This window comes from Onychostoma macrolepis, chromosome 07 (genome assembly GCF_012432095.1).
Source record: "Onychostoma macrolepis isolate SWU-2019 chromosome 07, ASM1243209v1, whole genome shotgun sequence".
NCBI classification, from domain to species: Eukaryota; Metazoa; Chordata; class Actinopteri; order Cypriniformes; family Cyprinidae; genus Onychostoma; species Onychostoma macrolepis.
The window spans coordinates 31,628,455-31,651,362 of NC_081161.1; the positions used below are offsets into that span (position 1 = coordinate 31,628,455).

General features: G+C 36.5%; 1 protein-coding gene across 2 annotated transcripts in view; it reads right to left on the bottom strand.

Annotated features, from left to right (window-relative positions):
• dok4 (docking protein 4) overlaps positions 1–22,908 on the bottom strand; it is a 44,828-nt gene that overhangs the window by 19,950 nt on the left and 1,970 nt on the right. The window contains exons 1-2 of one of the 2 annotated variants that reach the window (XM_058782541.1): positions 19,188–19,327; positions 1,287–1,590 (exon numbers count right to left, since the gene is read on the bottom strand). In XM_058782541.1, coding sequence (XP_058638524.1) covers positions 1,287–1,352 — 66 coding nt within the window. In that variant the 5' untranslated portion in view covers positions 1,353–1,590; positions 19,188–19,327. Of the gene's footprint in view, positions 1–1,286; positions 1,591–19,187; positions 19,328–22,908 lie in introns of those variants that run through there. The other variant, XM_058782540.1, reaches the window with a different exon arrangement.

A 22,908-nucleotide genomic window follows, 5' to 3' on the forward strand; every position in this document is an offset into this window, starting at 1 on the left:
CATAATTCAGCCATCGACCTGTGCATGAGCTCGAGAGGCACTCAGAAAGTCACTAGACACGGTAATGCTGGAACTTCTTAGACATTTCGAAACATCAATGCAGCCGGCTGATCCAGATTGATTTCAGCAGTGAAATAGTTTAAAAGCATATGCTTGTAATCATAAAAGCATATGCGGAGCAGGAAAACGCGCAATGGAAAGTGATTGTAATGCAAATAAAGCAAGGACATACACGCTAATGAAAAATGACAAGTATAAAGACAAAAAGAAAGTAAAGAAAAGAATGAGATTTTTTTTTACAAAGGGAAAAAACATATTTAAGTACAACTAACTGGGACAGCAGAGGAGATGCTCTCAGAGCCTGTGAGACTGAATCTCCTGTCAGAGGAAGATTGTAAAGCTGTAATGAGGTCTCTGGGCCAGAGATGAGGTTAAATTAGTAGTATGAATGTAGTCCCCCCACGTCCTGCACCATTACTGCTTGAATGAGACTCTTCCAAGGGAACAATTTGCTCAATCTCTTCAAAAACATACAATTATCCAGTAAAATGGAGGCAATATGTTGTGTAAGACATCTAGTCTGATCTGGATGAAATGTTAAACAACACGAAGAATACTTGGACATTCTGATGCCACATACAGCAATGTAAATTCCATTAAAGTAAATGCTAACCAACGCAAACTGATATAATGCTTGGCTCCAGTAGTATTATCATTAACGGAAACTAATAAAGAAGAAAATAGAGGAAAATATTCTCATGAATTTATTTATTTTTAATTTCAGTTAATTAAATATTATTGTGAAAAACTAAACTAAAATACATTGTTATATATGGTCTATAATAAAACTAATTAGAAATAACAAAAAAGGGAAAAATTGAAGTTGAATAAAAATGACTATTGGAGTGTTTTACAAAAGAATACCATATCAGTATTTCTACTTCAAAGTTCTAGAATTTATTCAATGTGTTGCTAGCCATTTCTTTGTAATTATTTGTGAAATTAGTAAATCCTACATCAATTACTAAAAATTAAATAATCTAAATTAGAATAGTAATATAAAAACAAAATAACCTGAAACTAGAAAACTCTGAAATAAACAAACAAATATAATTCATTCATTTAACAAAATGAAACTAAAACTGACCAACTTAAAAAAAAAAAAAAAAAAACACAACAACATGACAATCCTGGAACTGAAGTCTCCATGACAAGTTATGACGAGTTAACCAGCATAAGACCGAGCCGCCCATCAAGTGCACTAAAAGCTATTAATTATTACTCACCCCCAGTTTCCTGCTCCGCATGCGGACATAGCCCTGCTTGACAATGTCATTGAAGTTGGAGGCCATCTCTGAGGAACCTGGGAACTTCTAGAATGAATAAAGGCTTGCATCCAGCCCTTTGGTTTCCCCCTTCAGGAAGTCCAACCAACCCCTTCCTTCCTTTGTTCACTTCTTCGCTTGTCTTCCAGTCTTCCTTGATCTCGTCTGCTCTGCAACTTTTGTGGAACTTCACGTCCAGAAGATCATGTAGATCTTCAGACCAGGTTCACCAACAGGCTTCAGTCACCTCAATCCTGCATGATCACTGAGAGATGAGAAAAGGGCACATATTTTATTCATTTACAAGAACAGCGATTGCTTGTTAGATGATAGATTATTCATTGATTTGCTAGACTACTCACCCTTCCATGAGAATATACTTTTTTTACTAGACATTTTTTACTGAAATTTTCACTGAGTTAAATAAACATTACAGTTCTATATGACATATTTTTACCCAACGGCTGCTTCAAATGTCGTAATGGCCTAAATTAAAATCCACTCTGACTGCAAACATTATTTCCGCACTAAATAGCTCACGCCTCGTTTTGTGGAGAATGAGAGAGATTAAACATATCAGAGTAGCAGACTTTAAACTGTTAGGGTAGACAGTCCTTAAAGAAAAAGTTCATTATATGGAAGCTATGCAATGAACAAACAGCTGAGATTTAATTATGACAGGATTTTAATTTTTGGGTGAACCATCCCAAAATATCAGACCAAGAAATTGTAATCACATATCCAGTCTTGTAAGCCTTTACAAACCCTCACTTTGAAAGAAAAACAAAGAAGAACCGCTGACTTCTAATAAGTAATAGAGGCATAATGTGCTAAACACACAGTTTGAGATGAAAAGTTTCTAAGCATACATAATAATCCTCTGAGCTCTGGCCCTCAGGCCAAAGAACTGGGGCATGGTTGTAAGTGCGAAACCAACAGCATCATCAGCATGCTCTGGAACAACACCCCGACGTGGCACACTTCCCCAGAAGAGAGCCGGAGCCGGCGCTTAAAATTCTTGACTGCAGTGGAACACAGACATTAAACTTTAACAAGGAGCTCATTAGCCAGGACAGAGCCAGGCTAATCGTCGTCGGCGCTGTTGGTTTTAAAAAGTGGCTTGCTCAGGGAAGGAGGGGCCATTTGCTCCAGTAGAAGATCAGTGAATCATAATGCCATTATTATGTGCTCTCATGACCCAGCTTCAAAAGCCCTTGTCAGAGGAGTGAATGGAGAAGTAAAGATAAAAGGGAGAACAAGAACAGTTGAAGGAGGGAAAAAAGCGGTTTTGAGAGGACCTCAATAGAACATCATAATGAAAGATCAAAACAAAATCATAACAGCCTGAAAATCAAGACTTTAAGTGTCAGCTGATCCTCTTCGTACAGCAGTAATAAATATTCAAATCCTTTAGACAGAATGGGAGCTTAAGGACAGAGGTAAAGATATAAGAAGTGCTTTATGATGCTGTTATTTCAATGTCATTTTTTTTACCCGATTTACAGTGGTCAATAAGTATCAGTCATCTTTAAAGCCCCAGAATACATTTGAGAGGTCACTATGCTTACATTTGAATTTACATTCAAATTTATTTTGATGGCAGATGTTCTAAGCACTGTGACTTGTATATTTGTGTATGTAGTCTATCATGATTACTGCTGTTCAGCAGGAGGCAACAGACACAAATCAAGCAAAAAGTTAGAGCTATAAAGTAACCATTTAATATAAGAGCTGCTAAGAGCCTTCTGCTGTATGATGAATGGGTATATTCAACCAAGAGTGTATAGCAATATGCTGAACTGTTAAGTATTAGGCCATGTGCAGTGAATAGGCACCAAAAGAGATAATGAGCAAAAAGTTAATGAGCAAAAAAGGTAGAATACAAATGGCAAGCAATTGTGAATTATTTTCTTTTAAATATTTATTATACATATTAAATATATTAATCTAAAGATACATGGTCTAAATGCCAGACAGAAAAGATATTCACAATGTTTTCCACAAAAACATTAGATAATAATAAAAGATAATAATCATGTTTTTGGAACATTAAATCAGCATCTTAGAATGATTTCTGAAGGATCATGTGACACCGAAGACTGGAGTAACGGCTGCTGAAAATTCAGCTTTGCCATCAAAGGAATAAATTACATTTTAAAATACATTAAAATAGAAAACATATTTTAAAGTATTACTGTATTTAAAAAAAAAAAATTTCTCACCAAAAACATGTAAAATCTTACGGACTACAAACTTTTGAATGATGGTGTATATATGCACACATAACCTATTACTTTTCATTTTTAAAAAAAAATTAAAATACTAAAAGAAATAATAATATATTTGAATAATACGTACACATAATATATAAGCACACACATGCACACAATCATAGCCAGTGAGTAGGCAGCTGTAACTGTGTTAAGGGTGTAAATTCCAAGTAATCTCAGGCTTGGACGAACTTGAGGTCTCTTATGTTGGCAATCTTTGCCAATCACTTCTATCTTGAGATTGCCAAGACCGAAATTAGCCGAGAAGCCCTGTTGTTGCCTGCGCTGAGGCTTCGCTTCTCTTCTCTTGTTTGTCGCAGGGAGAAACAGTGGTGACTAAGAATCCAGGTGTGAACAAGACTAAGAGGCAGCTAATGAATACAGACACCAGAATATCCCACCCAGCCCCCTGCAGCACTAGCGACAAACAGCTTGTTAAGACGCAGGTGACACTCAACGTGGGAGGAGGAATGGAAGAAGAACATCTGTTTTCACCGGTAAGTGCGGGTATTGACAGAGAGCAGAGAGCAAGCGGCAGACAGACATGTCTCTGTTGAACGCCTAGCTAATGATAGGCCTGCCATGCCTTGTCGCCAAGTCTTTCCTAATCCCTGAGAATTGGCCAGTTACACCACATTGTTATAGGTTTAAGTCCCATTTGGAAATATGGAGTTAGGTTTTCCGAACAAATCTTATTTTTGAGGAAAATTGTGTTATTCATTGTAACCATGACAACAATAAATTCCTAGACAGCAGATCCAATATTGTTAAGCTCAGATCAGGAGACAATCGTTCAGTTGAACAAAATGTGCCTTCAATGATGAGGGTGACAACTGTATATACAGTCTCTTTTATGGTTACAAAAATAAGTACATAAAAGCATTGCTGAAATTTGTGAACTACTCAACATTGTGTGGGTGATTTCTACTAGTACGCTTTTTTTTTTTTGTCTGTCTTCAAAATCACTTTCTATACTTTTTACATCTCTTCAAAAAAAAAAAAAAAAAAAGATTAATAGTTAAGTAGTTATAGTAATTATTAAAAACTAGTCACTCTTATATAAGCAATGACTAACTTTCTATCCAGTTAGACACCCTGTTAATTGTCTTGCTATTGTGTAAATCGAGTAATACGTGTAAGTGCCTGATTACACACAAACATTTCATTTTGGTAACACTTTATTTCGATAGTCCACTTTAGACATTCTACTAACAGCAAGTAACTTTGCAACTACATATCAACTAGCAGTTATTAGAGTATTAGTAGACTATATGCTTAATATCTTCCAACACTATTTTGATGGGTCCACAACATACTGACTGAGAAACTTTGCAAGTATATATCAACTTATTCTACTAAAACCTACCCTAACAGTCTACTCTGAGTTAGTAGACATGTAGTTGCAGATTAATGAGAATAAATTGACATATAGTTGACATGTAGTTACAAAGTTACTTATAGTTAGTAGAATGTCTAAAGTGGACTATCAAAATAATGTGTAACCTTCATTTTTAATAGTTAAAGAATTTATAGGTACTGTTAAACAGAAATGAATCATATTTATAAAAAAAAATAAAAAAACCTGTTAAAATGAATTCTATGCAATAAATTTCCACTTATCTTTAATCTTGATATAAACGGCGATCTTGAGAATGACAAACGATAATGAGAGATATTTAGGAAAATTTACAGTGTAAAGTCCTGGTCTGGCCATATTTCTATTAGCAAGGGATGAAGCTTTTCAAGACTATATCAATACAAGCTGAGAGTTGCTCATTCACTTCTAAGTATTATGATACTGCCATAACACTGTCTCCTAACCAGCCATGAAGTGATAAAGTTTCAAAGAATAAAAGTTCTCTCTTCCATGTAAATCTGATTTCTGTCCTATCCAGCCGCGACAGGAAATTTAGTCTGTTATTGGTATCTATTTTTTTGCAGCTTCACACTTCCCATAAGTCCAACATTCTTACTCTACACAGTACAAATCTTAATATTTCACGTCAAATATGTTCTAATTGTCTGTGATCATTTAGTAAAATATTTCACTTTCAATGCAAACAGACATTACTCTAAAATCTGAAAGACTGTAGATACGGTTAGATGGTGTTACATTACCACGGTCCAATAACATGAACACACAAGGCTTCATATTAGTTAATACCTAAAATTTACATTTGAAAAAAATAAGACGTCAATTTAATTCTCTTAACTTTTAGAAGCCAGAAAGAGCTTTATCACCAAGTATGTTTACACACACAAGGAATTTGACTTGGCGACAGAAGCTTCCAGTGCAAAAGAAAGTATGGACAGTGCAAACATACATGATAATACAGACATACATATGAATTACACAGGAGATTTATTTGATCAAAACCTCATGCCTTAATGCTTTGGGTACCCCTAAAATAAGCCTTTGACTAGAAAAAGGCATTGTGGGTGGTTAATTTCATGGTTGTGGTCATAGTTGGCAAAACTTCACCGGGAGGAGTAGTAGTAGTAAATAAGAAAAGCGAACAGGAGGCGCAGAGGTGTGTTGATTGTCAGTTTTGATAAACCCTCACAGCTGGAGTCCATCAGAGGAGAAAGTGAACTGAAAATTGAAAGAGTGCAGCAGTGACTCATACAGGCGAGGAGGCCAGTAGAGTGGACAGTGAAATACTAAGTGTGCTTGAGAGAAAGACAGAGACAGAGATGGAGCAATGGAAAGAAAAGTCATTGGTTGCAATTGTGTGTATTTCAGAGGTCACCTATATTGGCCAGAGCCTGAATGTAAGAGCAAAATGGCGCTCACACACACACAGATTTTCAGGGAACAAAGCCAACAAAGCAGTAATCCATTTTTCTTGGCCAACATTCTAAAGGTTTGGTGCACAGTGAATCTTCTCAGGCAAAATCTATGAATCCAAACTATCAGGTTTTTTGCATGAGGGCAAAGGATTTGCTCAAGCAGAGTTTGCAACAGATTTGTGGATTCGCCACATTTACCAAAATAAAGCTGACTGTAATACAATAACAATCTCTTTTTATTGATACAAAATTAAAGAGTACATAAAAAGATTACTGAAATTTGTGAACAGTTCATCATTGTGTGGGTGATTTCTACGAGTACACTTTTATTTCTTATTTTGTTATTACTTATATTGTTTTTTTTATGTCTTACTATAATGTAGTCCACAAGTTTTTCAGAGGATGGAATAAAATTTAGTGTTCTTTCATCAAAATATCACAATTTAACAAACTTATGGGGATTTCTTTTAAGTGACAATCAGTTTTTCCCGCTGTGTCTTCAATATCACTTTCTATCCTTCTTTAACCTCCATTAAAAAAAAAACTGATTGTCAATTAAATGAAAATCACCATAATTTTTTTTCAACTGATGTTTTGATGAAAGAACACTAAATTTTATTCCATCCTCCGAAACACTTGTGGACTTTTATACAATACAGTTAGACACAACTATATTTATGAAATAAGAAATAAGTGTACTAGTAGAAAAATATTCTATATACACACACACACACACACACACAAGTACACTTTTATTTTTTATTTCTTTATCACTTATATTGTCATTTACGTTTTACTATATTGCAAGTGACTCTCCTTCTGTCTAAAGGATTTGAATGTGACCTGTGCTACTATATTATTGACAATAGATGATGGACCTTTTTGCCTGCAAATTTTCAGGCAAGGTCTTTTCAAATAAATAAACAAACAAAAGTGTCATTTTTGTCAAGTAACACTGTCAAGTGGCCACATAAGCAGATAAATTTTCAGAGATCATTGCGGTTTCACAGAGGTCTTATAAAGTGGCATGAATGTGACAAGGGGCAACAGCAAAGTACGGATAAAAAGACACAGTTAACTGCAAATAAATGTAAAATGGAACCGAGACATGGGTTCTTGTATATAAAAAAATAAAAAACAAAACGCGCACACACACACACACACACACACACACACACACACAAGAGAGGGACCTCCACATGCCACTGGTCTAAAACAAACCTTGATATTCTTTAACCTTTCATCCTCCTATTCTATCATGCTATCACATAATATCCCTTCCTGGAGACATCCTATTCTCATAAGGCTCCAGTGAAGAGGCACATTATCTGAAAAGCATTAACACAGTGAGAAGGTTGTCGGAAAGCCCAATAGGACACGCTGGTCCCTTTCTGCATCCCGAGGGCAGACAGCTGTGCAAAACACCTAGGGTAACCAGCAGCTGACATGCAATACATGAAGAGAGAAAAGAGCAGATGGATGCAAACCACAATGTACCACAGCGCATTATAACGGCAACAACCTGGCACAAAAAGGCCCCTAGTTCAGTTCAATCACTCCCTGGAAGTGCATTAAAGGGATAGTTCACCCAAAAATGAACATTCTGTCATTAATCACCCTCATGTCGTTCCAAACCTGTAAGACCTCCGTTCATCTTCAGAACACAAATTAAGATATTTTTGATGCATTCTGAGAGCTCTCTGACCCTCCATAGACAGCAATGTAATTAACACATGAGGGTGTGATTAACGACAGAATTTTCATTTTTGGGTGAACTATCCCTTTAAGATGTCTATAATCGGTTGTGTTTGGGATCTTCATAGGCTTATGACAACAGACTCAGCCATGCTTGAAATAAACTCCTCAATATGATATTCCCTCAGAATTATACCTGCCATACATCATACAGTATTTGCTTGACTATTGTATATTTTGAAAAACCATAACATCTATCATTCTCAAAACAGCAGAACCTTATAGCCTAATTAAAATGCATATGGTGGAAAGACTACTTAGATAAAGAGGAATGAGAAAATGTGACACATTCACTTGTTTTTTTTATTCCATCATCAAATATTCAACAGCATAATAGAAGCAGCTCATTTTGTCTTTTTGCAGGTCTAGAAAAAAACAACATCATATAAACGATTTAGTAATGCAAATTGCCAAAATAAAATTAAGAAATGAGTACATTGCTTGCTAGCATAAAAACCATTGTAAGCACATTGCATCCCTTTCTCTGAAAATAAAAGCATAATGAAATCAATTCAGTCCAGTACAAAAGGGTCAGGCAGGACTTAATGACTGGATCGGCAATAACACAGCAAAGCAAAGATTGTTACTGACATTGACCCTCACTCTCGATTGCTAATTAAAAGAATTGATCAGGAATTAACCGAAAACACTCTTGAAACTCAAACAACGTAGACTGGTGAATGCAGCCCAAGCACAACAAAAGGTGACAAATAATTGTTCCTCTATTTTAATCATTCAAAACATTAACAATTTAACAACACTGCAATTGCAAACAATGCAATCTTTAGCAAACCTCAAAATAATTCTATATTTTTCACACTGTACATCATAAGGATGTGATGGATAAATTTACTTTTAACATTTTAAATGACTGATTTCAGTTTAGCCTTTTACTTTTTTATTATTTAAATAAAATGGCACAGGCTTGTAGTTGTAATATTGTCCACTTATCTTTAATCAGCCATTAAATGAAAATAATTATTGTCTATATTGGTATCAACGGCATTTTTAATATCAGTGCCTCCCTACAGAAGAGGAAAGGAAGATTTGGGTTTTACAACATTCCACCAGCAAATGAAAGATAAAGAAAGAAATGAAGAGTGGTGACCGAGAGTTGAAATTGTCATTTCACTAAAGTTAATATTGCTTCTGCTGTCTCTGGTTATAAGTCACTTACCAACAGAATACTCAAAGAATATAGAACGCTTCTATTCATGCCACGCTAAAAGAACGTCAGGAGCCAGAGAACAACACAGTTGAAAATACATTTCAACAAACTGAATTTAACAAGCGAGGATAGAGGAAAAACGGCTGAGCGAGATAAAGAGTTGAATTCAAGAAAGGTAGTGACTTTCTCTCTTTTGTGGAGCTTGTCATTCATTTATCGTTCAAGGACGATGGATTTCTGTTGAATAGACTTTTTTGTTGGTTCGGCTCTTTTTCGTCCACAATGTCAGCACAGTCGAGGTTACCCAGTGCCTGTGACATGACCTCTACTACCAGGTACAGGAAAAAAAGAGGAGAAAGAAATTGGGTGTGGGAGGGATGGGGCTGAGGTGACGGTGGGACGCAGTGGGGGCTCAGCTGGCTTCATGATTGGCCGATTGAATTTCCTCTCCTGTGGTGCTGCAACTGTGCAAACTGCCTCCACACAGATCTCTCCTGGCTGTCTGCATGTGTGTGGGTCAGTTTTGTCTGCCAAATGTCCCCACAAGGAGAGTAAAACCTGAAATCACCTACATCATGGAGACCGGCCAACAGCTCCCATGAGAAAAGTGGCTTAATAAATATCTCAAATAATCTCTTAATGAAAATGTAAATGAAAATGGATCCAGAATATCATTAGCTCAGTATAAGAACAATAGTAGTCAATGGCAAACCCCTACTGTGACAGAAAATGTGTGTAAATGCTAATGAAGGACATAAAATCCACCGCATACATACATCTAGACTCGAACCCAATTTCACACTGAATTAAAGAGCTTTGTTGTCATCTGACTGCTTTAGGAGGGTGCAAGGACATGTCCTGGTCTCCCTCCACCTCTGTCTTACCATCATTCTGTCCTTCTTATCCCCTTAATCCAGCTGTCGTATCTCACATAAAACCCACCATACAATTCACATATCACATCCAATTATGGGACCATGGTGTCCTTTCAAGCTCGGCCACAATGACATGCAAAATTACCTATTCAGTTAAGGAGGAATGAAAATGAGAAAAAATGAAAAGTGATTCTTGCTGCATTTTTTATTCATTCACTATCATGGGAATTCTTGGCTGAGCAATGTGAGATCGGCAAAGCTTCATAGCCAGTCATCTGTAGGTTGAATCGATGCCTGAGGCTCATGCAGCCCCGCTGGGTCCAGATGAGGTCGAAGGGCAGCTTTAATTAATACACTACACACTGCACTAGGGGCAATCTGACCCTATATCCACCTGGTTGTCTATTAGCAATGGGATGAACACAGGTAATTATCAGTGGGCAGCTGAGAGAGAGAGAGGGGAAGGTATGGCACATTTATCATACATGGATACAACTTGTCAACTAAACAAAAACACTATACAAATCTCTACATCTAATTCCCCATTTAGCTGTTTGTTCTTGTAATGTATTTTCTCGTACATATTTAAGTGCGCAGAGCTCCTGTAAATCAGAGTTTATGATCTCCCTTGGCCAATAAAGCTCTATCAGATTCTGAAACTGAAAATAAGTCTATTCTTCTTTTTTATTCCACCTCTTGCTTAGTTTAACTCCTCCTCTAGGAATGCCAGAAAAAGCACAAAATCATCAGGACCAACAAAGCTAAACACACCACCCACACACAAGTGTTAATACACACTGCCACATACACAAGTGAATGAGAGCATTTAAGGCTGACATGACCATTCATTTACATGACAGTGGGTGGTCTACTGATTTCCCAGGGTCCATGCTGATGTAATAAGATGTCAGCCGGGTGTTTGAGATTATCAGAATTGAATATAAAGAAAAAAAGTCAGTCATTTTTTGGTATTTTCATATTGGACATTTTTCAGCTGATATTAATATTTAATAATTAAGTGATTTGGGGATTTTAAGAATAATTTTCCTTTCATCTAGCACAAACTAGATTACAGCACAGACTTAAAATGCTGATTTTCTTTAAGTGCACCGTTTCTTGAAAGCACTTCATTATTCTAAGCAATTGCAGTTATTCTTCTCAAAATCAGCAGTTTCCCATATTTTTATTGTAAAAAAAAAAAAATAAAAAATAAATACATAAAAATAAAATAGTACTACAAAACTATTATCAATTTTTAATATTGTCCAGAACATGAAACTAATTATAAACATTGGCTAAAACGGTTTTAAATAGTTTTAGACATTTTTTTAGTGAAATTTTTTAAAGGGGTCATGAACTGAGAAACCCAAATTCCCTTCATCTTTTGACATATGAGAGGTCATTGTACTATAAAAACATACTGTAAGTTTCAGAACTCAACATTTTCTTGTCTAAAAAGTTTATTGAAGCCAGTCTACCAAAACAACAGGTTGTGATATGTGCCACTTTATGACGTACTGTAATAGTGTGGCTAAACACCTCCTCCGCACAAGAAGATCGACGCCTGCTTCTACTACATCACTGTCTGTTTGGCCCCACCCACTGATTCGTGCAGAAACCAAACAATAAAGATGACTCCTGAAGACAACAAGACACTGTGCAGTGCCAAGTTGCCTTCCTTCTAAACCCAACGTTGGGAAAAAGTGGATGAACTTTATTTTTTATGACGTTCCAGACCGCGTCTATAAGAACTTGGTCTGTGGTTCACTTTATTTTACCGCGGTTTCGTTTACAAAAAGGCACAATTTGATGCAGGATTTTCAGAAAGATTGAAGAGAACTAAAAGAACTAAAAGAGGGTACTGTGCTGATTATATTGGATCCAACAGTAATGTCGCAAGTTTGAGTAACTGTTTTTATTACATGATCACTATTGCTTAGTCTGTTAAACCAATCATTTGATATAAGTATTTTTGCATTTTAAACCTAAATCACAGCAGCGTTCATCTGTGAAGGATGTAGGCTGTCAAACATAAACAAGTGTTAGCCAATCACAGCAGTGGGCGTTTACTTCAGTCTACAATCTGCCATGCCTATTCAAACAGAGTGTTCAAAAACAGGACAGAAAATAGCCTATTACTTCTAAATTATGTTTTTCGATGTAAAAATATTGATAACATTTTAAGTGGACAGCAGATAACAGTACAAAATAAAAAAAACAAAGGCAGCTCATTACCCCTTTAAAACAAGTGTTAATTTAAATCATTTTAATTTACTTTGCTTTTTTGATGTGCATACAACATTATGCATCGTGTTTTTTTTACGTTTTATATATTTTATTTTTCTTATCTTACTATTATTGACATTTGTTTTGCAATTAATTATAACAACCCAGTGAGATTAAATGCGAGATGCTTTTTTTTTAATCTAACAAGCTTTTACAGAGTACTTTATATTTGCATTATATCAGCTCTCAAAATATTGCATCATACCACTGAAACAAAAAAGTGTTCATCCGCTTGAAAAAAATCTATTTTTTACCATTTAGTAGCCTCCTTCAACAAGCAATCATCAGAAACCACAGAGTCGTCAAAACACTCAGAGAAACATCATCAACGTACCACTATTCAGTGAAATGAGATGGAAGCCTTTCTGAAATCACGTTGAGTAGAGCCACTCTTCTTCAGTGGAGGCAGGAAAGGGCCAAACAATACACAAAAATGGGCTGAATGGGGATGAAACAAGACAAGTCAAAAAAATTGATGAATAATAAGAGGAAAAGGGGAATAGACAGCTGGAGGAACAGAATGAAGACGCCTCACTCTAGTTTATATGCCCTGATTTTGACCTCTTGTGGAAAAATTCCAGGCTTTACTCCACAAAGTCCTAACAACCGTCCCACACACAAACACACAGATACACACAGACCCCCAGAACTAGAAAGCACAGGCAGATGAGACATGATGTCTGCAAGCCTCTATCTATCAAAGATAACAGAGCAGCTATAAACACAGACAACTGGTTTCAGCACCCCTCCTACAGCCTGACGCGACACTTTGTCTCCAGTCCTTTTACCAGATTGACAGAGATAAAGCAAACAAAACACGCAAGTATGCAAATACACACTGCTAAAAGCAAAGAAGATTTATTACATACAGATACTTGTTCATGCGCTTGTTTCTGACAAGATAACAATCAGAATTTGATGAAAGAAAAGAATAATTAAAAAAATAGATTCTCTTGCTTAGGTATATGAAAAATAATGGAAATAAGAAAGAAAATCAATCAACAGGTTGGGTACTTTGAAGTGGATTTTTAGCTTTGGTGAGTTTCCAGGCATGCACACGGCCAAACTTTACATGATTGTTAAGTGTTATATTTGGAGGATCAGTCTCAGCCTCTCCGTTAAAGTTTTATTGCCTTGTCTCATTTCAATTAGCGTTGTCCATTTAATGCATTAATTACTATTAAACTAAAAAAAACAATGCCATAAAAAATTTAATCAATTATGCCTTATGGCTCATATGCACATTCTGATATAAAGAATTTTCCTACATTGGAGCTTGAAGCGTCACCTTCATGTGTTTGTGAGTCCAATCACCACACCACACAAAAGATCGTTCACCAAGGACACATTTTTCCATTCAACTAGATGATCTGGAACAACATGGAACGGAATGCAGGGGTGTTGAGAAATGTGATTCAATACTGAACTATGTTTAGCCTAACTTAAAACATTCTGGGTACCAAGTCTGACTGACAAATTTAACTGCAAAATGCATTGCTGTTGACTATAGGCTAATGATTGACTTCACTGATATAAAACAAAATAAATGCATTTTTAAGGCCAAATTTTATAATTACTTATCCATGATTTCCACGTTATCTTTGGCCAAAATAATGCATTCAAACATTTTCTCAACATTTTTTGATTAACCGATTAATTTGTATGCATTTAGCAGATGCATTTATCGAAAGTGACTTACATCGCAACCTGTCAAAATAAAAAGTACAGTTTAGCTTGAAATTGTAACAGAAATATTACTATTGTACTGTAGAATACACTTCTAAAATAAATAAATGAACAAATGAATAAATTATATTATTAGAACTTAAATGGTTAAAACAAAAGTTCAGAAAAATAAAACTGATTTCATAGGGCCCCTGAAAATTTTATTTTTGTTAAACTTCTTATAAAAGTTTCAAGATTTCATTTACTTACACATGCTGTTTGATTCCTAAAATTTTCATTTAACCGTAATAGAATTTACAAAAAAATGAAAAAGAAAAGAATTCTCTCATACTAGCACTATGCTTTTACTGTTTGAGCTACAGGAATGTTGTATTTGAATGCAAATTTGATTAATTATATGCTAATTTGATAATGTATAATCATATTTGAATGCTCATTTGATGAATTAATGAACATATCATGTACTTAATTACAATGTATAATATTATATATTATCGCCAGACCTAATTTAAGTTGGATTATTTTCATGGATTCATGAGAGGCAAGACATTTTTTTTTTTTAAATAGCGCGACCTTCAGTGTTTGAGTGCGTGTATGAAAGTGAAGTTTTTGAATTTCATTGAGTCGAACTCCACTTATTGAGTGAGAAAGAAAAGGCTCACACAGCAGTGTCTATCTTGAGTGGCTGTCTGGTTTCCAACACTGTGCAGAGCCACTCTATGTGTCCAAAGCCCATCTGACTTCAAGTGTCTCTCTTACCCAAGATAGCCTCCAATAAATGGGACAAACACACACCCCCTTACACATAAACACTTCCAAATCTCCCTAATGCTGCTGCAGAACAACAACAAATAAAAACATTTATAATTCATAAAATTCCCTCAGGCATGAAAGGAGTGAAAGAAAAGACGTAGTTTGCTATCATCTGAGAGACATTTATTGGTTTTTAACTTTATGGGGCTTTTTTATGCCTGGGAACCATTAACCACATTTAAACATTTTTAATTCTGCAGAGCAGAGAGACGTTTCAATAAGGTGTGGGCCAGTCCTTGTCTTCCTACCCTCCTTAACAACATTCCAGTGTATACACATTAGAGATAAAGATGAGAAAGTGTAAAAGCAGCTGCTGTGTTTTCTAAGAAAGAAACATTATGACAGATCTTGTTTGGTCATCTAACCTAACTTTAATCTTTTCTGCTTTACGCCAACCTCCAAACATCGATTTTTCAGTTTCGCTGTACAAATTGCTACCAAACCACAGCAAAAGTAATGCTGGTGCCACAGTTAAACAAACATGAAGGTGTATAAAGGTTTACGCGTGAGTGTTTTGAGGCTTCGGAAATGTGGGAAGAGTTGATGGGCATTAATATCAGAACCTCCTGTAATTGGATAGCAACTGAATTACTGTCACTGAATTAAGCTCAAATTTACCTACATGTCAAGAAAATGTTATTATATGTGAAGAACGAGAATTTGCTGTTAGTCAATCTTTTATCTTTACCCATTTCTTAATCTCGCTCCCACGACTGCATTTCTGATGCAAAGAAAGCAATTTTGACAGAAAACATCTCCACTTCCTTCTGTTTAGCCTATTCCTATTGGAAAGAACTAATGAAGGGGCAAATGAAGGTGTTATGACAGCCTAGAATTTATCACGTCATCTCACAAACAGCATGAGATGAATGAACAAAGAGGTGACAGCGAGAAAGAGACCTGGGCTTGCAGAAAAACAGAAAGAGAGAGAGAGAGAGAGAAAGCATATTTCAGACGGATCCAAATCCCCAGCATTGTTGTCACACAAAGCAGGCATTTGGCTGGGCCATCGGCTTCGTCTAGCTCCTGTGGAGCTGAGGTAGTCTGTCTGAAGTCTCTCTGTCGCTTCCTTTTCTCATCTCTGGTGAGCATTTGCTTTGACAGTTGAGACACAACCGAGTCTAGATTTAGTCCTTTCTTTTAAACTGCTTCATACACAAATCTGCTTCTACTAGTTGTGCATTTATGATCGAGCTATGAATAAGTCAGGACAACTGAGGCAGACCAGCTCAGATTGCAAATTCCAAGGGACATTTTAGTTAACTAGGCCTAAAGGAAGAGTTATCCTAATTTGTCGGCTCTACAGGGAGGAAGAGTGAAGGCAGAGGTTTGTAGGGCACTTTGTGAGACTGCAGAGACGCTGCTGATGAGTCAACAGCTGGTTTCGCTCTCACAAAGCATCAGCCAAACACCCTGAAAAACACCGCAGTGTAACAACTTATTCTTTGGTGAAGTTCAACAGTCAAATTTTCAAACTCTTTTTTTTTTTTTTTTTTTGCCCGTTCTTGGCACCACGGCATCATGTTCTACCGCTGCCAAACTAGAAACTGCCAAAGTATGTCAACTTGTTTTTTTATCATAACTTTCTTTCACGAATGAAGAATTTGTCTCATATCAGTGACTCTTGTGCCTAACAGAAAAAGTAACGGAATAAGATGTTAATATTAAATCGCACCACTTTATATGCTTAAAAGTGCTTATATTAGCCAAAAGTCATTTTTTATATCTATTATGCAATATCTATTAAAATGTTACCCAATAATGCTACTTGAAGGAAGAACAAGCGTACTTGCTGAGAAAACATTACAATACAATTTGTTTAGTTATTCCAAACATTAGAAAGTTAAAAACAATTAAAAATCATATTGAATGAATTTTCATTTTGGTGCATTACTCTCCGGTCCAAATGTCCACGTGGAATTATCATCTCCAGAAAACCAACTGGTACTCTTTTGTAAATGGTTTTGTGGCCGTATGAAATGGTTGCTGATGTTCTCTTAAAGTGACAGCCTGTTCCTCTTTTTCAGGTAGATCTGACGAGTCTGGCAACAAATTAATCATGTTTTCCAAGAATCTCTATCTTGCTCAAACAGTGTTTCTTTCTCTCGTTCTTGTTCGCGCTCGGTCTCACACAGATGTGCTCTGACAGCCTCGCATGACTGAGGGTGAACAGAGAAAGAGATGGAGAAGATGAAGGAAGCAGAAATGAGACACAGACAGATCGTGAGATACAGAAACAGGGGCTGAGGGAGGATGTCTGAACCTGGGAGATTGTACACGTCAGCATTCTAGAGCTTTTGGCTTTGAAGTTTCTCTCTTATGGCAGGCTGAAATGACACCAGCTTCATACAGGAAAACGTTCAAGCCGCAACGATGTGCAACACTGTTATAAATCAATGTGTCAAAAAATGAGGGAAAGATGCAGAGAATGAGAGGAGGAGACATTTACGTGCTCATCATTTAGCTTTGTTTGTATAGCAGGTTTCAAATCTGAATTTATTTCTTCGCAGCAGCCTATGAGTGATGATAACACCTCAGCTCTAGCCTTATCTGAACCTGCAGCTGTCACGTACCAATAGGACTAGAATATATACTGAATGCTCACAATATATGCAATTTGTACTGAAGATATAAAATTAAGAAACACTGTGGACAATGAAATGATTTTTATGCACTTATTATTTGGTCATCAACTTTCCTAAAAATCTTGCCTCTTTAAGTAACTAAGTAGCAAAATTCTGTAAAAGTTCTGTAAAACAGCCATGAATCAAGAATGATTCAATGAATCATTGAATTCAATTAGAATTCAATTAGTTTGCCCTCAAAAATGTACATGTATTAAAATTTTAATATAAAGATAGAGAGAATATTTCAGTTTATTACATTGAATTTTTATATTTGTGCATATAAACGAAAAAATAAGTATTATTTTTCCTCCATTTAGTTAACTTTAGTAAACAATTTGAAAGAACACCTTGATTGTTTTTTACATTAACTACTTCAAATCAAAATGGCAATAATAGCTGACTGGTATATTTAAAAAAAGAAATACTGCAATATATCATCTTTTTAAAATAAAAATAAATATATATAAAAATGTAATATGAATAAAAATAATTATATACCAGGTAGCCCACATAAATAGATTAAATGAAACTTTTGCTAGACGGTAAACCATATTTTAGGATTATTTTACTGTGCTCAAATAAAATTCAACAAAGTAGACTTTTTGACACAGTCTTTATAAGCAAACTCTGACAGCTTATTGTCAAGCCTTTTGTACAGAACTTTTCACAAGACATATTGTGTCAAAGCAGGTTTACAGAAAATGAGAGAAAATTGCACTCTGGTAACAAAAAAAAGAAAAAGATGTTTTGCTACAAAATGGAGAACCAGACTCGTTTAAAAAGATCACTAAAGAGAGATCAAGATAACTAAAAAATATTAGGCAGCATGGAGAAAACGGCCAAATCCATAAACTAATGCCAAACCTGTTGCTGGAGTTCTACCATGACCCATAATACTTCACTTGCATAAAGTTAAAAACTCTGTGAAGAAAAGATGGCCTAATGTCATATTCTGATCTCATAAATTCCCAGCTGATTTATGGGACGCAGCAGAACAGGGAACACGAGGGAAAAGAGAGAGGAAGATACAGAGGGAAAGACAGCAGGAGGAAATGCGTTCACTATTCATTTGTTACAGAGGGAGTGCACGAGGGCACAACTTAGACACAAAAACAAGCCGCAAGCCGCATCTCTATCTCTGTCATAAATTATGGATGTTGTCTGATGTCTCCTAACTGCTGTGGGGCTCTCAGGGGGCCTTCTCAGCAGCAGGCCTGGCAGAAGAGCCGAACTTATAATGTAGAGCCTTCCACTCTCAATGTCAGCTCCAGCATAGGGAGTGCTTTTTAAAAGCATGGGTCATGGAGTTGTGCACCAGTGGTAAAACACATTACTGCAAGATCGGCTCACTTTATTCACTGCATGCTTTTTGTATGCTTAAAATTATAATTAGTCGTCCTTGCCAAGGTAAACTTCACTATAACTACTGCACACAAAATTAGAATAAAGTAATAAACTTTTGGGACATATCAAATCATGAGGCTTGTTGAGTAGAGTGTGCTTACTTTTAAAATAAATCTAACAATTTTCACCTGGCAGACAAAAATAAATAAATAAATAAATCCCACATTAAAAGGTGTGGTTGCATTTACCATTGTTTGATGAATCTTGGCAGGTGAAATCCAGTCAATTCAAGAATCCACGCGATTTGGAAAAGAGACTGATGACTTCTTCAGACACCACTGTTTATCATTAGCTGACTCTTTATGCATTAACTAACCAAACAGCAAGACATAACTTGTACCACAGGAAGAACTGACATAAACAGGAAACTGCAGTTCGGCAAATCCTCTTCAGCAGAGTCAGCTGATGAGACCGTAGAGAAATAACAATATGAAAGCTTTATTCAAGCACTATACTCAGATGGAACATATAGACATGCACTATAAAAGCACAATATTCAAACTAGAAATATATATATAAATAAAATACACACACACACACACACACACACACAATACAGAAGCACTAAATTTAGAAGCACATATAGTGCAGCACATAATGTACAGTACAGCTGGATGAATAGAGAAGCACTATATGGTATTGGATATATAAATACACACTTTAACCAGCATGTTACCTTAAGTCAGAGTGTGATGATTCACCCAATTTATTTTCTAAATGCATGTTATTCATCTTATTGTGATTCATTCATCTTTGCATCTGCTTATTTTTTGACCTCGCAATTCTTGTCTAAAATCAATCTTCCAGTGAAACGGCAGACTGTTCGGTGACTTCAATTATTTTGTCTGATTAAACTCCGCCCCTTTCGTACAATTGTCTGCAAGCTCACATTTACATCTGCCTCCATCCAATCAACACATTTTTTCTTTTTCGATAATCTGTTTCACTCAGATGTGCGTCACAATACAGAAGAAATGATCTGTCACTACTTCTGTTTCATCGTGATTTGAAACTAGTACTATTAATTTACCAAGACTATATTAGCATATGACATTAGACAAAAAGAGAGGGGAGGGGACGCCACTTGTCCTATATGGTGTGCTGTTCTCAGACAGGCATAGAAACACACACACCCTCAAACACATATACAATGTCACAAAGCTCATTTGGTCCCTCAGCTGGGTCCTCTGTCAGGGTCACAGTCATTTACTCTGTCCCATCCATCAGCACAGACTACACATGATCGTTACCTACACACCCACCCTCACAAACACAGCTCTCGCCTTTAGATACATTTTCACAAACACCAAAAACTGAAGTCCATACTTTACTTCAAAATATCAACAACCCATCTAAACCCAACACTGTAACCAGGTCTTGAACATTGGGGGGGGGGGGATTTAACTCATTAACTACTTTATTTTAAAATAGCACACATTCACTCTTAATTTTATGTCTAATGCCAAAAACATATTTTTTAATGTTTGTTGTAGCTCATTTAATTATGAATTATATTAAAAGCTAAATTTTACAAAAAAAGTAGTTGTGCATCATTGGACATTTAACAGTTGTGTCAATGTAGCTGTGGTTGCCAGAACTTTATCTTTTTTGTACCTTTATAATATACTGACAACCACTTATATAAATATATCTATTAAAGCAATATATAGATGATAAAGTGAAAGCCTCATTTTGAATCAAAGTTCATCACAAGTAGCTTTTCCACAAGCTGCGATAAATTATATAAAGAAGGTGCACGGCGTAATATGCACACCTAATAAGACTAAGAAGAAAGTCTTAAGAAACTGTAGAAAAAACATCAAATGTGAGTGAATTCTGGTCATGTCAATTTATGGTTTTCACTGTAAATTATAAGATGACTTGTTTTTTTTTCCACTTTCAGAAATTGGACATTTAACAGCATTTTAAAAGTATATGAAATAACGGAGTACAGCAGAGAGAGCAGCTGAGAGCAGAAAACATCTAATACTGGTAAGGACAATATCTGATATCTGACCATGATTATTGGGAGGAAGGGGGGCTTGTCCTCAACGTCTGTGTTGGTTACAGCCCTGTCTCCGAGCAAAGACCTCTTTGCAGTGTCAAAGCTCTGTATCACATTTTGACACCTTTACACACACAATCCCTGTTAACTTCCTCAAAACAAAGCGTATATTCAAATCCCAACGCTTCAATTCTTAATTCGAAAAAAAACCTGTGTTATGGAAATGCTGTGCATTTCAGTGTACGTGCAGTTCGATAAACACCAAACTCTTTAAATATGCCGCTCAGACATGACAGGCAGCAGTGTAGGGAGTCTGTGGCGCGTATGCACGCCAAAGCTCTGGGGAGGGGAGCAGAAATCCAAACAAATCAATGCAGGCCGAGCCCCGGAGAGACAGAGCATCCACCACCGCCAATTACTGCAGCGCAGAAACAAACACAGTGGAAGTGAACTGGAAGAGAAGGCAAAGTCTGTTGCTAGCAGGTAAAGTCGTCGTTTTGCGTGTGCGTGAGGCCGAGGGAGGGGAAGAGGGGGGTCTGGATACACTCACACAGGCAGGTTTGCTGGGTCTGGCAGTGCAGGCAGGCCACTCTGTAATTTACAGAGGTGGAATGCAGCATGCAGCCGCGGGTGCTAATTACAGAGCGTTCATCTCTCTCTCTCTCTCTTTCAGACTGTGAGCCAGCCGACCAAATCCAGCCGACTCCCACACTGCTCCGCTGTCAACTGCAACCTTCAGACAAAATGCAGAAGTGCACACACACACACAAGGACAGATGTTTGGATAACATCTATGACTCAGGTGACTATACACGCTACAAAACCCACAAAAAGGTTTACTAGTATGTAAAGAGCATTGTAATAGACCCCATTACAAAACCACTGGAAATTGACTGCCAGTACTTCTAAGGCTATTCATCTCTCTTGACTGGAATCTTGTCCTGTTATGTCTTTTTTAGCAGCTTCTGGTCAGGTCATATAGCATGCTCTCTTGGATGGCGCCGATCTCTCCAGTCATGGCATGTGTATTGATGCCTGTGCACAGACTGAATTCTTTTTGGAAGCCATCAATGAACTGCCAGTGGAAACGCACTTATGCATACACATAAGTATTAAATTCCACCACATATACAGTGTGTGTGTGTGTGTGCACCTCCACAGCAAGAGTGTCTGTTCTGCCCACTAATCATATTGTGTTTAATTACATGAGTTGGATCATACTGGAGAAAGCCTAGGTCAGCAGGACAAGAGCCCAGACTTACTTAGAGAAACATCCACCCCCCCTTCAGTGCTAAAATTCAACGTTACAGCTTTCTGGATGTGAACGAGACATAAATGAAGAAAAGGATGGAAGACAAACTGTTTTCGCTAAAACAGAGTGCTTGAAAGGCTGAACGTTCAACTCATCATGTCAGATTTATAATGAGGTTCTGCCAGACCTCATATACTGAAATAAAGTGCTAATTCTAATACTTGCTGTCTTATGCAAACATGGTTTGACTGCTTACTAATGTCATTTCTAAATACGATTATAGCATATAAATGTTTCTGTTGGAAAATGCTAGACCAAAAATACTGCAAACAAAGGTTAAAAGAAGGGTAACCTCTTCAAGTTGACTCCAGTGACAAGACTGACCTTTATCTAATGGGCTTCATTCAGTCTCTATCAAGCATTAAATCAGCAGAGTCGGTTCAGTGTAAAGGGGTTATAGGTTAATAGGCGTTTATCCACCTTAATCTTTATTGTGCTCGAAAGCAGTTTACCTATGATAACACCATCGCAGTAATAAGCTATCACATTGACCGATAAGATGATTTTTTTTTTTTACTTTGTGTTCTCTACAGCCGTGGAGGATTCGCAGGCTAATTTATTATGAGCTTTAGTGAAGCTGTTTATGCTCAGA